This window comes from Mastomys coucha, unplaced genomic scaffold (assembly GCF_008632895.1).
Source record: "Mastomys coucha isolate ucsf_1 unplaced genomic scaffold, UCSF_Mcou_1 pScaffold15, whole genome shotgun sequence".
Classification (NCBI taxonomy): domain Eukaryota; kingdom Metazoa; phylum Chordata; class Mammalia; order Rodentia; family Muridae; genus Mastomys; species Mastomys coucha.
In genome coordinates this window covers 129337825-129353257 of record NW_022196897.1, presented here as the reverse complement: position 1 = coordinate 129353257, position 15433 = coordinate 129337825, and the positions used below count along the sequence as shown (strand labels likewise).

The window sequence follows — 15433 nt, the reverse complement described above, 5'->3', positions numbered from 1 at the left end:
GTATGTACTCTGAGTCAGGCACACATGGGAAGACACAAAGACTCCAAATTCTACTGTACAAATGCACACAATGGAGAGTGCATCCAGACCAGACAACAGCTCGCTCTTTCTTCCTTTTTAGTTCTGACTTGCATCTGTGTCTGTGGTGTGCAAATGTTTCATGTGTGTTTGCCTTAGTTATGTCTTCTACGATGAAGACCATGACCATACACAACGTGGGGAGGAAGGGATTTAATTCCTCTTTCAGTTAATGGTCCACCACTGAGTGAAGTCAATGTCCTCAGGAAATCAATGTAGAAACTGGAGAAGCTGTGGAGACAGGTGGCTGACACCTTGCTCAGCCTGCTTTCTTATATCACCTAGGACCACCGATCCATAGATGGCCCCACCCACCGTGAGTTAGGCCCTCCCATCTCAATCGTTAATGAAGGGAACACCCCTACACATTTGCCTAAGGCAATGTGACCTTTTCTCAACTGTTTGCTCTTCCCAAATAACTCTAGATGGTGTCAAGTTGACAAGAAACTAACCAGGACAGTGTTTGTACGTACTTGGGCACACGTGTGTAGATGAGTGGAGCTCACAGGTTGATGTCGGGTGGCCTCCTCAATCATTCTTCTCCTTAACATTTGAGGCAGGGTTTATTACCTGAACCCAGGGCTCACCCGGAGTCAGCTTCCTGCCAGGACTACCTTGTCTCTGCCTCCTGATCTGTGAAATTACAGGTGGGCTGTGATGTCCACCTGGCATTGACATGGAAGCAGAGGACTGACCGTGGTCTACTTTACACACTGAGCTAACCTACCAGCTCCCTTTACTTTTTTTGTTTTGTTTTGTTTTCCGAGATAGGGTTTCTCTGTGTAGCCCTGACTGTCCTGGAACTCACTCTGTAGACCAGGCTGGCTTTGAACTCAGAAATCCGCCTACTTCTGCCTCCCAAGTGCTGGGATTAAAGGTGTGCGCCACCACTGCCCGGCCTTTGCTTTGTTTTTATCAGTGTGTATGTATGTATATATTCACATAAAATGAATACGTAAAATGTACAGTTATAGTATGAAATGCAGTTCCCTTCTCACTGTGGGTCCCTGTGTCCCACTTCTCTTCCCTGAAGGCAGGCTCTGAAAGATTTTTGTTCATGCTTCAGACATATTTGGTGCATTTCTAACATCTTCTCTTTTTTCCGAAAGCAATAACACATCGTACACTCCCTTCAGTGTGTTCCCCCACTTAATATGTCTCAGAGGCACTTCCATCCCAGAGCATAAAGAGATACTTTTAAAAGGCCAGAGAGTGTTCCATAGGAGGATCTAATGGACTTAACCCATCCATGGATGTGGATGATGAGTCCAGTCTCTGCTCATCACAAGCAAAGATAGATGTGCACCATTTTTTTTTTTTTCAGAGAGGAAGGAGGGAGGGAATGAAGAGAGAAGCAGGGAGGGAAGGAGAGAGAGTAACCCACAAATATGGGTTTGGAATCTGACACATTTTAAGTACCAGGCCTGTTGTTAGACGCTGCAGAGTTCTGGCCCTTGAAGCCAACCTAACAATGACTGTTAAAGCTCTATGGCTTCCCCTGCTCTGTGGGAATTCCCTGTAGCTTCTATAACAGGCTGAGGAGAAGGGAAAAGCAGAGGCAGGGCTATCTGGCTTTGAATGGTTCTCCAGGCTGGGCTTTATGTGTAGGCACTCAGCCGCGAACACGGTGGCACCCCTCGCACAGAGGCATGTGGGCAGCCTAGGGTTGTGAGTTTGCCATGATATATTTAGAAGGAGCCCTTGAGTGGTGCCCGGGGCCAGAGCGTAAATAGCTGCTTACACGGTCATTTAAAGTGAACATAGAGAGCGGCTGTAATTGCAGAGCGCAGGAAATGCTGTACTTGAGAGCCATTCTGAAATGACATGCTATGTGACCCAATATTTTCCCAGAATGCACAGGCTTCTTTGATCTCTGAGGCAAACCGCCCTTGCACAATGACTGGTTCACAGCAGCTCTCTAGACAGACATGCCCATCGTGGTGGGGCGGGGGTTGACGGCCCACAACCTGAGCTAAGCAGCCCCAGCTCTGAGCTCTGTCTGAGTTGTCCCAGAGACAGACATGCGTGGAGTTCATGGAGATCACTAGGAAGGTGATTCCTCTAGGTATGAGAGGTGGGAAGGGAAGACAAGGAAGCCTATGTTGATAGGCAGTGTTGGAAACAGAGAACCCTGCAGAACTGTCCACCAACACCCACCCATCACTGACTGGAGGCTCCTAGGGAGGGAGATATGCTGGAGCCTCTAATCTCCCCCGCCTGGTACTCAAGAGAGAAGCTGCTGATTTGGCTCTGTGGGAATTGGATGGAACCTCCTGTCTTGGTTGTTCTATTGCTGTGAAGAGACATTATGATCAGGCCAACTCTTATAAAGAACAACATTTAATTGGGGCTGGCTTTCAGTGTCAGAGGTTTAGTCCGTTATCATCAAGGTGGGGAGCATGGTGGTACACAGACAGACATGGTTCTGGAGGAGCTGAGAGTTCTACATCTGGATCCGAGAAGGCAGCTGGAAGAGAGTGAGACACTGTCCCTGGCTTGAGCTTTTGAAACCTCCAAGGCCATCCTTCCTCTAACAAGGTCACACTTACCCCAACAGGGCTACACCTCCTAATCCTTCTCGAGTAGCACCACTCTCTGGTGACTCAGAGTTCAACTATGTGAGCCTATGGGGAGGGGGCATTCTTATTCAAACCACCACACTTGTGACTAGTAAACTCTGACAAAGGATCCCCAGAGTTCCTTTTTTAAAAAAGATTTAATTAATTACTCTTGTTTTTTTCTAACATTTGATTGATTCTTTGTGAATTTCACATCATGCATCCCAATCCCACTCATCCCCCCATCCCTCCATATCTACCCTCTGCCCTTGCAACCTGCCCCTAAAAGAAAACAAACAAACAAACATCCCAAGTGGAAGTTGCAGAAGGTCACAGTGTGTTCCACAGTATACCCTTTGGCTCAAACAGCTTTTCTTGCAAACGTTCATGAGAGAGTCATTGAGGCCTCTGGCTTCTGCTTCACTCTCAATACTGAATCCTCACCAGGACTCCTCTCAGATATCTTGTCGTTGCCCTGCATCATGGAGATCATGGCTTCGGATCTGTAGGACCAGACCCTTCATGCACTCCAGCAGTTCATAGAGGGAGTAGATGTTGGGGTGGGTCAATTCAAAGCCCTGGATCTGAGCCCGGGTCATAGCTGAGTTGGTCAGCCTGACAGATCTCCCATGCTCACAGCATTAGGGCCAGCTCTCCTGCACCCACTCCACCAGATCCTTTCTCCAGCACTGTCCAGATGAGGGGTGGGGCCATCTCACCTGCCAAGGCATCCAGGTGGCAAGAGGTGAGGGGGAGGAGGGCTTCTCTTTTGCAATCTTACCATCATACATCCAACAAGGGGAGGGGCCATTTCTCCCTTGCTCACACCCTGCAACCAAGCCCAGCTCTACATAGGAGACTTTCCAGCCCACTCTCCTGAGTACTGCAGTTGGTGAGGGGCGGGGCAAGCTCTGCACAGCCCTCAATTATCAACATGGCCCCAGGTGGCAGCCCAGACCAGGTTGTTTGCATGGCCTTTGGTGCTAATATACCCTTGCTGCTGCAGAGCCACTAACACAGACATGGCTCTCAGCAGCACCATGGTCCAGGACCTCACCATGGCGTCAGGATGGCATTGCTGGCTACTCACACCAGGCTGTTCCTCACTGCCCTCCGTCTGAAGTTCCAGTTTTTCATTGTGCTCACATTGTTCTGCTTCTCTGCTTCTCTTTCTCTCCATCTCTCCTCCACCATTTACTTGCTCATCTTAGTGCCACTCAGAGCCTCTAGGTGTCTGAGGTCATCGAGGAATGCTATGACCCTCAACCCCTACTGCATGGTGCCAGGTGGTAGTCTTCTTGGGAGTGCTCTGTCCACAGGCCACCAGAAAGATCCCCAGATTTCTACATGTTGCAAGAGCCAAACAGACAAGATGAACTCCTGAATGTAGCTGTGGCCTTATGGCTTGCTCATGCTGGGAGGAGTGTAAACTCCCCTGTCCTGCCATTAAGAGCTGCCTCTTATGTATCCAAGTTGGGAGATCGTTGGACCCAAGGTGGAACAAAGAGTTAAAGAACTATGAGTGGCTGGAGGTTTGCACATGTTTCCTAAGATAGCCTATAGTGTGAACCCTTCCCCTAAGAACAGTCATAGTAAATACATTTGAACTGCAGCTGATTGTCCCCAACTTACCAATGGTTCTACTTGATGACTTTTGGCTCTCTGATGAAGTGAAGGGAACAGAAACTGTATTTTAGGTCTTGATCTTTTATAACAACAGGGTAGGCTGTGGGAAGAAGTAACAGGATGGTAGTTGCTAACAGGTTGTGACATAGGTTGTAGTAGCCAACATTGACACTCTTACCTCCATCCCCCAGATGACAGTCTCCATCCCCAAGAAACCTCACCTCTATCCCAACACAACCAAGATGCAACCAAGGTGCATCCTCCACCTGCAAGATGTCTCACTTCCACCTACCATATGCCTCTCTCTACTTCCAAAATGCCTCACTTCCCTGCTTCCCACTGGAGAAGTGATGCCCCAAATGCTGTTGTCATTGCACTGTTCCTCAGTTCATCACTTAATTAAAATTCTACTAAGCTAGAGAAAGCTGACAATTTAGTATCTTCAGTTGCTTATACTGTGGTGGTTTGAACATGCTTGGTCCATAGAGAGTGGCACTAGTAGGAGGTGTGGCCTTGTTGCAGTAGGTGTGGCCTTGTTGGAGGAAGTGTATCACTATGGGGAGGGTTTTGAGATCTCCTCCTTATGCTTGAGTTCTGCCTAGTGTGGAAGAGCGCCTCCTCCTGGCTGCCTGCAGAAGATGTAGAACTCTCAGCTCCTTCTCCAGCACCATTTCTACTTGGACACGGCGGCCATGCTTCCCACTATGGTAGTAATGGACTGAACCTCTGAAACTGTAAGCCAGCCCCAATTAAATGCTGTGCTTTATAAAAGTTGCCTTGGTCATGGTGTCTCTTCACAGCAATGAAACCCAAACTAAGGCTTATACCTTGGTTTAAATGAAATTTTTTAAATGAAAAGAATTTCACAAAGTCTTTACAGGTGAAATGATTGACGGTTAGGATCATTAGAGTGTAGAGGCAGTAAGATTGGCCCTAAATTGATAATAATAGAATTGGGCCAGGGTGGTCATGTTATTTGTACAGATGCTTGACTTTTTCAATAATGAAAAATTGGGGGAAACATTGAAAGTTATGGGTTTTGTTAATGAATGAATTTTAAAATTTGAGAACACCGAAAGGAATAGGACCAACAACCATGAATTAAAACTTACCAGGCTGGGTGATTAATCCTGGCACTTGGGAGGCAGAAGCAGGCGAATCTCTGAGTTCAAGACTAGCCTGGTCTAACAGAGCAAGTTTCAGAACAGCCTGGGCTACACAGAGCAACCAGTCTGGAAAAACAAAATCAGAAACAAAAACAAACAAACAAACAAACAACCTTCCAAAATTGCTGTGAGCCAAAAATAAATGCCCCTCCATTAGCCTCCCCCAGTGCTGAGAATCAACAGTCTAGGGCTGCATTCTAGCCATAGGAGAGCACTCTGCTGCTGGCTGAGTTTTACCCTCCACCAACCTTTTCTCTTTTTAAGTGGATTTACTTCGGGTATTTGTTACAAGAGCAGAAAATGGAGTCATACACATGCCCCCATTCCATGTGACTTAGACGCTTTGACGGAGGAAGTGAGACGCTTTGGGGGCCAACCCCTCCCTGAGAGGCATTCAGGATCTGCTGGACTATCTACATCTTCCCAAGACCCCTCACTCCTTCTAGAGTTCAAGTGTCCAGTCTTAGGTAAGATGGCTGGCTGCATTTTGTCCTTGACGTCCATAAGTCTCGCAGACATGGAAAGAGTCACATTTCCATTTCTGTACAGCTTGACATTTTCTCACAAACAGGATGTGTGAGGTGAGAACCATTAGGATGCCAGGGGCTTCCTCAGCCTCTAGCCTGTGCCTGTTGTGGCAGCCACCATCACCACAAAGCATATATGTGCTCTGCCTTTTCAACTTCCCATCCTCATGGAAGCATCTAGAACTTGCTCTCAGTGTGGGGCTTCCCTTTGGATGGTTCATTCTCGTTGCCCTGGGCTGCACTTGTTTATTTATCCACTCAATACAATTATTGTCTGCTCTGTTTATACTGTAACTGATGGTGGGTATTATAAGAAATAATTATTACGGCCCATTTTCAGTATGAGGTATTCAGTATTCTCAGAGTTCATCAGAGCTGCAAAGGTGCCAAGCCCCATCTCTCAGCTTCCTGACAGGGCCTGTTAGGACTCTTTGAGAGTTTGAAAGTTGGTCTGCTGAGTGACTGAGTCTGGAGGGGAGGGATCTCAATTCCAGAATTGCTCATTTGGATGAGGCTTTGTGGCCTAGGCCAATGAGATGGAGCATTTGGGAGGGTGCAAACCCTGGCCTATGGACAAGAGAAGGGGAATTTCTTTTGACGGAGAGGATTTTTTAAAAAATCACTGTCTTGCATTAACTCACCACAGTCAGACATTTTTGCTTTAGTTCTAGGCAGAGTCCCTTTCTTCAGAATTGTACATTAAAAACGGCTTCATTTCCACTGGACTCTTGTTATTATCTTGTTTCTAGATGCAAAATACTTGTGTAGTTTCTAACATGGAGTGATCATGAGTGGCACCCCTGCCCCCCACCCCCAGAACATTCCTGAATGTGTCTTTTGGGCCATAACAGTCTTCTCCTTGAAGCAAAACCCAGCAAGGGCCCTCAGGTGAAAGCTGCTGTGCCCTGCTCCAAGGACTCCTGAGTAGTTTGTTTTCTTTAGAAGAGAGATTTTGCTATCCTAAGGGTTTGGGTCCTTCTCTTTTGCGGTGCAATGTATACAGCTGTTTCAGGAAACACTTAATTTTTGTTTTAAAGGAAGTTACCTGCTCTCATGACCTCCAACAAGAGCCTGGATCCTGCAGGACCACATTCCTTCTTCCCTCTACCCTTGCTGAGTCACCAAACCTAACCTGGTGCTGAGGGCAGGTGGGATTCTGATGCCCCGGGGGAGGAGTGCAAGGTAGAATCCCAAGTGTTGTGGTGCTCTTGTTTATGTCCATCTGTTATTGGGAGCCTTGAGAGCGTCAGGGCTGCCAGATCTATTGCACACATGAGACAGACAGAGAGATGGGGATTGGGAGTGGGGAGCTGTAATGGGGAAGGGGAGCGACTGGAACAAGGACAGGAAGCAATGGCTGACAGAAACACAAACTAAACTGGGAAGAGGCAGGGCAAGAGGAGGAGAGAGGAGAGGGGTCTATGGTGAGCCACGTGTGAAGGAATGGAACCTTGGGGTGTCCAAGTGAGACCACATAGTTCTGAGGAAAAAATCCCTATCTCCAAATGGGGAACAATTATGGTTTTGCTACTGGAGTATTGTGAGAGGTGACTTCCGTTTGAAAAGCTCAATTAAAAAGGCCCGGGAGAACTGAGATAAGCAGGCCATACCACTCAGAGATATGGAAGGCCTAAGGTCCCACCTAAGGATAAGGTAGAGCCGTGGTTCTCAACCTCCCCAATACTGCAGTCCTTTAACACAGTTCCTCATGTTATTGTGACCCCCAACCATGAAATTATTTTGTTGTTATTTCATAACTGTAATTTTGCTGTTATAAATCATAATGTAAAGTAACTATCTTATATTCAGCCTCTATGAAAGAGTTGTTTAACACCCTCCCCAAAAGGGGTCAAGACCGACAGGTTGAGAACCATTGAACTAGAGGCTCCCTCTCTCTCTCTTTCTCTCTCTCTCTCCACACGCTATGCAGTCTCTAAGCCTCAGCTGAGGGCAGAGGGAGGTCTCTGGATGACTCTTCCCCAGGACAAGGACAAAGATTTCCTTGCAGCCTCTAGCCCTAGGCCCTGCCATAGATACCTGCCCAGAGTCTGCAGCCCTCAGTCTCCTGTGCTAGGAGGGTCTTCCTCAGAACTGTGCCCATCTTCAAATGTCAGGTTGTCATAAAGAACATGAGAGAAACTGAGGCTGGCCTCTGGTGAGGAGAGGTCTAAGGCCTGGAGAAGCCAGGCAAGGTGAGAGGCAAATGACATACTTGCTTTACATGCCAAGAACTCAGGAATCAAAGACATGACACTTCTTGGAGGAGCAGGAATTGAACGTAGGACCACGTACATGGCAATGGAAGATCTCTTCCACTAAGAACATCATCAGCCCCGATACAATATTTTACAAATAAAAGAGAACAAAGAAATTTCATGCCAAACAAAAATACTAAGGCACGCGGATGAGATCCAGTCTTGTGCTGGCCCAACCTTTCCCCTGTTGGTCTCCTTTTATCCCTGATTCCAACTAATCCTACATTACAAGATAAGTGGGTAGCTCAGGGGCTATAACTTGTAAACTAGATTTCCATAAAACTTGAGTAAGGCCGATCATTGTCTTTCCAGAAACCCATAGGCTTGCTGGGTCTTACTTGTAACAAGAGATGCAGGCTCTGGATGCCTTAGACCTTGACACCAGCAGTCAGGAAAACAGAAGACAATGAGGGACTTGTCTGTGGGTGGCTGATCTCGTGGAAGAGGAGGCTGGCACACCAGCCAGCCTACGAATGCATATATTCCTTTCTCCCCTGAAAGTTGAAAGCTTAATCCCCCAAATGCTATGTGTTAAGGGTTTCCGAATGTAGGACCTTTGGGAGGCATTCAGAGTTAAGGTCATGAGGTTGGAGGCTCTGTGGTAGCATTAGTGACTCATAAGATAAAATCCTATGATTGCCCACCTTGCCCTATGAGATCAGCCATAGTATGGTGAAGCAGAAAGACCCATCCCCCTCCCAGCTCCCAAGTGGATATGGGTGACCAAATAGACTACTCTTTATAACATGTCTAGTTTCAAGTACTTAGGCATAAAAACAATAAGCAGACTGAGATACATCCAAAATTGTACCCAGGAAGTAACTGTCTATTAGAAGCTACATATATCTGCTGTATGCTGGCAGCAAGGGCATATGACCCTGCCAATGGAATGTGAATAGAAATGAAGTGGTTATGTGAAAGAATGTATCTTCTTCATTTTCTTCCCCCATCTTCTTGATGTCTTCTTGACTAATGCAAAGGACTCAGAGGCAGCAAGGCCACAGGACTGTAAGAGATTTTACATTTCTGAATTAACACGTAGAAGGCATGCATGTGTACACACACACACACACACACACACACACACACACACACACATCCTGGCCTTCAGGTAAGTGATAGGAAGACATGTATTGTCTCAGGGGCTTATTAGTTATATTCACAAGTGTTTTGGGCTGAAGTCAAGCTAAGACTTTCCAACCTTGAGAGTGTGTCATGGACAAAGGAAGAATGAACTTTGTGTATCCTTGATGACCTCGTTGAAACCCTCAAAGTCACCAGTAAACTTAGAGGGGCCATCAATGACTATCTCTGCATAGCTTGTCCACTTCTGCCTCCTTGATCTTCATGTACTGCCCAAAATGGTGCCTTGGACCTAGGCTACAACTCAACAGATCATTGTCCTTAAGGCGACATATCGGAGCTCAGTAACAGCTTCACTCTTTCTGGGTGAGTCCAACGTCTCCTACATTGTACAAGTTGTAGTCACTGTCACAGAGAGCAAAATCCGAGAGAGTAGTGACAGTGCGGGCCACAGTTGCCAGCTGCCTGAGACCCAGGCTAGCCCTTTTCCTTCTCACACTAATTTGTGATATCTCTTAAATATTTCCTTTTAACTGCTTCCCTTTCTGGTCCAGGAGAGTGCTAACTAGATTTTTGTCGTATACACATGTAGAATTGCAATTAATACTAAAAACTTATGTGCATCACAGCGAACTCATCATTTTGTGACTTTGAGACAGGTTGTGGGAAAGGATGTCTGGGGAAGATCTTGGAGATTCGGGGTCCTATAAGCTGGGTTAAGAGCCTCTGCCTACCCATTGGAAGCAGGAGGGGGCAGTGCTAGTTTTGATTGTCGACTCCACTGGGTTATGAAATCCACAGGATAATGAAGCGCACCTCTAGGCATGTCTGTGAAGGTGTTTCTGAGTCCTTAGACCTGGAGGGTCCTGACTTGGTGGTCTATCCCCTTGATGGATTCAGAACACCATGGCATTTTTGAGGGTGGTGAAGGCAGAAGGCAGGGGAGAGCTGAACAGGCTCCTGGAGGGCTGTCCTTGGGCTGTATCTCTTCCTGGCTTCTTCCTGATTCCTTCTTTTTCTATACTTTCTTGTCACAGTCATGTGAACCCTATGCCTCCGTGCCCTCTCCGAAAGGACGACCTGACACCTCTAAAGTCATGAATCCAACTTAATCATTTCATCCTTTAAATTGTTTGTGTCCAGTGTTTTCATCACAACAAACAAACAAACAAACAAAGTGGTAGCAATGAAGAGAGAAAACAAATGAATCCCATCTCCTGCCCAACTTAACAACATCACAGTATCTCGGTCATCCTTGCTGATGGACCATGATCATCTCCTGAACCCTGGGGCAATGATGCTTGACCTGGCATCCTGTTGGTAGATGTGACTCCTGCAAATGTGAAGTCTAGCAGGGAAACAGATATCAGATTTACTGGGCAGTTTCACTTTTCAAAAGAGGAAGCTCAGAAATGAATAGACATTTAACCAAAGAGGGTCTACAGATGGCAAATAAGCACATGAAAAGATGCTCACTGGCTTCAGCCTCTGGGGAAATGCAAATAAAAGCTGTGATGAGAGATCCTCACACTCTTCTCAGGATGGCTGAAATGGAATGCCAGGGATACTGGAGAGAAACTGGATAACTCATCTGTGGCTAGTAGGATGTATAGGTGTATGGTGGCATAGCCAATCTGCAAAACGGCATGGAAGTTTCTGTTAAAAAACTAAACTACAACACAACCAAAGAGTGCCTTCCTACACACTTAGCCTAGAGAAATGAAAACAGATTCACGCAGGAGTGGCAGTTAGATGTTGACTGCAGCTTTTGGTGTCAGGGCTGTAAGTCTGGACCAGTTCAGGTAGTCTCCAAAGTGCTATATCCATGCTGAGGACAGAGGAATGAATGATTGTTTCAGGCAAGTTGAATGAATCTCTAGGATATTAAGCTATGTGTGTATATACACACAGACATATGTGTATCCATAGGCAGGTTCCCAGAGTCCATTGTTAGCTCCCTGGGTGCTGGAGCTGAAGTCACTTGACATGGGTGCTAGGAACCAAACCATCTCTCTGGTTCCTCCTTCTCCTCCAGTAGTGGTAATTTTTGCTAACTGCTTTGGTCCTGGTTGGGAGCTTGCTGCACCCACCCACGAGCTCTCTGGATTCACAAATGAAAGACAGACAGACAGACAGACAGACAGACACACACACACATACACACACATGCTTTTGCGCACACCAGTTAATTTTTGATATTTCTTGACTAGCTCAAAGGCTGGGGAGTTCTTTTTTTTTCTTTATTTAGTTTTTATTCATAATCATAAACTTAACTTTGCAATCCAGCTAGACTTGAAGGGGAATGAGGAAAATATGGAACCCAAAGAACTTCAGTGAGAGCAGAGACTACAGGGTATTGCGAGCAGGGTATTGAGAGCAGGGTGCTCTCCTGAGCTAAAGAAGGAATGGTTTGATGGGTAAAATGCCCACAAGTCAAAAGAAATTAGAATTGTCCACAGTCGGAAATGGTGATCTTCTTGCTGGTCTTGCCATTCCTGGACCCAAAATGCTCCATGGCTTCCGCAATGTTCATGCCTTCTCTCTCCTTCCCAGAGACCAGGTGCTTGCCATCCAGCCAGTCAGTCTTGGCAGTGCAGATAAAAACCTGGCAACCATTTGTGTTTGGTCCAGCATTTGCCATGGACAAGATGCCAGGACCTGCATGCTTCAGGATGAAGTTCTCACCCTCAAATTTTTCTCTGTAGATGGACCTGCTTCTAGTGCCATTATGGTATGTGAGGTCACCACCCTGGCACATGAACCCTGGAATCAGTCTGTGAAAGGAGGAACCCTTACAGCCAAATCCTTTCTCTCCAGTGCTCAGAGCATGAAAGTTTTCTGTTGTCTTTAGAACTTTGTCTGCAAATAGCTCGAAGGAGATGCGGCCCAAAGGCTCGCCATCGAAGCACACGGTGGGCTGACCAGGGCAGCAGCAAAAAGCGACAGTAGCATCTGCGAAGGTGGCTGGGCAATTCTAATCCTCCCTGTGAGTAATGCACTTCTCCTCCGGTACTCCTGGCTTGACACCCTCTAATTCTGTATTTTATCTTTGTTGCCCTGGCTCCTTCTGGGCAGCCCCCTCGTCTTTGCTGCCCAAGACTCTTCCGGGAAGCCCTTCCGGGGGCGGCACTCCTTCTCTCCTACATTTTGGATGATTTTCCATCTGCAGCTCTGAATCTGATCTGTCTCCCCCAGAATCATGGGGATTCTTCCTCTCCTTCCTTTCTCCCGGTTCCTAGCCTGCGCAAATCTCCAAGTTCCACATCAGTCTACTTGCCCAGCCACTGGCTGTTGGCTTTTTGTTGATTGATCAAAAACCAGTTGGGGACAAGGACTTTCAGTGTTTGGACATGTAGATTCCTGATTGGGGGGGGGGGGGCGGCTGGATTAATTCAAAGTATGAGAACCAATCTCCAACATTCTCCTCCTCTGACTCCTCCTCTTCTTTAAATTGTTTACGTGTGTGTGTGTGTGAGGGGGGGTGTGGGTGGGTGGGTGTGGGTGGGTGTGGGTGTGGGGGGGTAGGTGTGGGTGAGTGTGTGGGTGTGTAGGTGTAGGTGGTTTAGGTATTTTAGGAGGCCAGAGGAAAGTAGTTCCCCTAGAGCTGGAGTTGTATGTGATTGTGAGCTGCTACACATGGATACTGGAAACCAAACTTAGGTCCTCTGAAAGAGCAGCATGAACTTAACTGCCAGGCCATCTTGAACAAATGATGTGGGTGGCAGGAGTCAAGGAAAAAGCAGCTTTGGAAGGAAGGGAGGGAGTTCAACTTCATCTAAGGCCCCTGTGGCTTGGAAATTGTGTGTGTGTGTGTGTGTGTGTGTGTGTGTGTGTTAGTAGTGAGATACTGTACTGAAGTTTAGCAAGATGTTTCCATTAGTGGAAACAGCAAAAAGTTTTAGAGATATCTTGCATGATTTTTTTTTTAAACAAAGGATGTTATTCTACAGTTATACTAAAATGAAAACTTTGACCAGAGAGATGGTCCAGATTCTGTGTGACAGATAATCTGCTCAGCACTGATCCTATGTAAGGAGAACTCCCTACAACCTAGCCAGTGCTGGGGACTGAACTGCCTCCAGAGGCAGACTTTACAGTCCCCAGCAAGCTTGCTTTTTTTTTATAAAGTAAGCAAACAGATAAGCAAGTGCAAGGCTCCGTAGAGAAATAGAACAGAATCTATAGCCCTCATGGAAGAGTACCCACAATGCCTAGTGCACCATTTAAAAGTACCAACATAAGGGAAACCTAGGTGTTCTGCTCCATTCTCATCTCTGCTTCACACACTCAGTACATTCACAAGAACTGTCCGCTCCATCTCCTCCAACTTGACCTTCACATAAAACCCTTCTCCTGACCTACCTACCATCCTGGACCTAAGGCTCCTCGCTGGTATCCATCCCCACTTCTCCCTGACTTATTCCTTACACGGCAGCCTTTCCTTGTCGCTCGCCTCCTTGGCATGGCCCACAAATGCTGAGCTGCCTGCCTCTAGGGCCGAGTCTCCTGTCCGTGGCCATCCCCATCTCTGCTCTACTCTCACCAGCCTCCCTCTGCCCCTTCAGCATCCTTGCCTCCTTGCACAGGCCCGTCTGCCTGATGCTTACAGTTCGGCTTTCAGCTCAAGTATCACCTTCTCAGATAACTCTCTCACAGCCACATCATCTCCCATTAGCTCAGCAGTCACTATCGCTTTCCCTGGTCTGAGTTTTCCTAAAGTGTTGAGTCGCTTTTTTGAGTAAAAAGTCAGTGACAATTCTCAACAAAGGTTGTTTTGTTTTGTTTTTGTGAGAATGAATGATTCTCTGTTAGGATATCTTAATGCAATTGGTCTCGAATGGCAGCTACTAAGGGTCAGTTCCAGGGAATCCCTGCTATATGTCAGACCTCAGTGTATTTTCTTTCCATGTAGTAGAGGGTTCTTCCCATTGTCTGCCCTACTTTATTTCCCCTCATTCATTCATTCATTCATTCATTCATTCACTTTCCATCCTAATCGAAGTCCTCCTCCTCCCAGTTCTCCCCTCACACAGTCCCTCCTTCATGTCTCCTCCCCTTCTTCCCTGCTTTTTGAACTTTGGCTTGTAGGAACAAACAAGTGACTGGTGACCAGAGTCACTGTGTTGAATTTTCTACCCCACCCCACACCCCACTCTCTGTCCTAGGCTTTTGTGTCAGCTGCTGGGCAAGAAAAGTGATGAAGAATATAATAGCTTCTCTCTAAGTTCCCCATGTTGGTATAGCATAGTCCCAGGTGGAGTGCAGCATTAGTTTATGGGTCCTTGCAATTGGGTCACATCAGTGGATGCATGCCACTTAAACCACTGTGTGTGAAGTGGGAAGCTGAAAGATGAAGATCCCACCTACACCACACCTCCCAGAAGGGTTTAAAACTATCCTATGGCTGGGCAGTGGTGGCACATACCTTTAATCCCAGCACTTGGGAGGCAGAGGCTGGCTGATTTCTGAGTTCAAGGCCAGCCTGGTCTACAGAATGAGTTCCAGGACAGCCAGGGCTACACAGAGAAACACTGTCTCAAAAAAACCCAAACCAAACCAAACCCCAACTATCCTATGACCCTAAGGGAGCCTGCAGTCAGGTTAAGTGTGAATACACCCTATGAACATTTGTAAGCCGGAGTGTATTGTAAGAGGAGAGACCTGTTCTCTCACATAAGAGCTGAGTGGAGGAAGGTGTGGACACCCAATCACACGCACTGTTACATACTCATGAGAGGCACCAAGAGAGATGGCTCAGTGGATACAACACTTACCTTCAATCGTGAGGACCAGAGTTGAGAGTCTTGGAACCTACCTGAAACCTGGACATGTGTGTTGGTGGCAGCCTGTGATCCAAACTTGGGAGGCAGAGACAGAGGATCCCGACAGCAAGCTGGCTAGCTGACAGCTGCAATTGGCAGGCTCTGGGTTCAGAGAGATCCTGCCTTATCTGAAGTAATGTGGTGTGGTGACAGATTCAAGAAGACACCTCCCATCACTTTGGACATCTATACACTTGGGCTCATGTGTGTGCCTATGTGACTCTGTGCATGTGTGTGCATGTGCACATGCTCACACACATACATACACACATGTGTACCCACACAGGTGTGAACATGCATACACACATCATCAAAACA

The 15433-nt window shown here is 46.9% G+C and overlaps 1 protein-coding gene across 1 annotated transcript; it reads right to left on the bottom strand.

The window, feature by feature from the left end:
- Positions 1-11736: 11736 nt before the first annotated feature.
- LOC116091806 (peptidyl-prolyl cis-trans isomerase A-like) lies at positions 11737-15123 on the bottom strand. The gene is made up of 2 exons (XM_031373263.1): positions 15109-15123; positions 11737-12210 (listed from the first exon to the last, which is right to left on the bottom strand). The coding sequence occupies exons 1-2, from the start codon at positions 15121-15123 to the stop codon at positions 11737-11739; spliced, it is 489 nt and encodes a 162-aa protein (XP_031229123.1).
- Between the last annotated feature and the right edge of the window lie 310 nt (positions 15124-15433).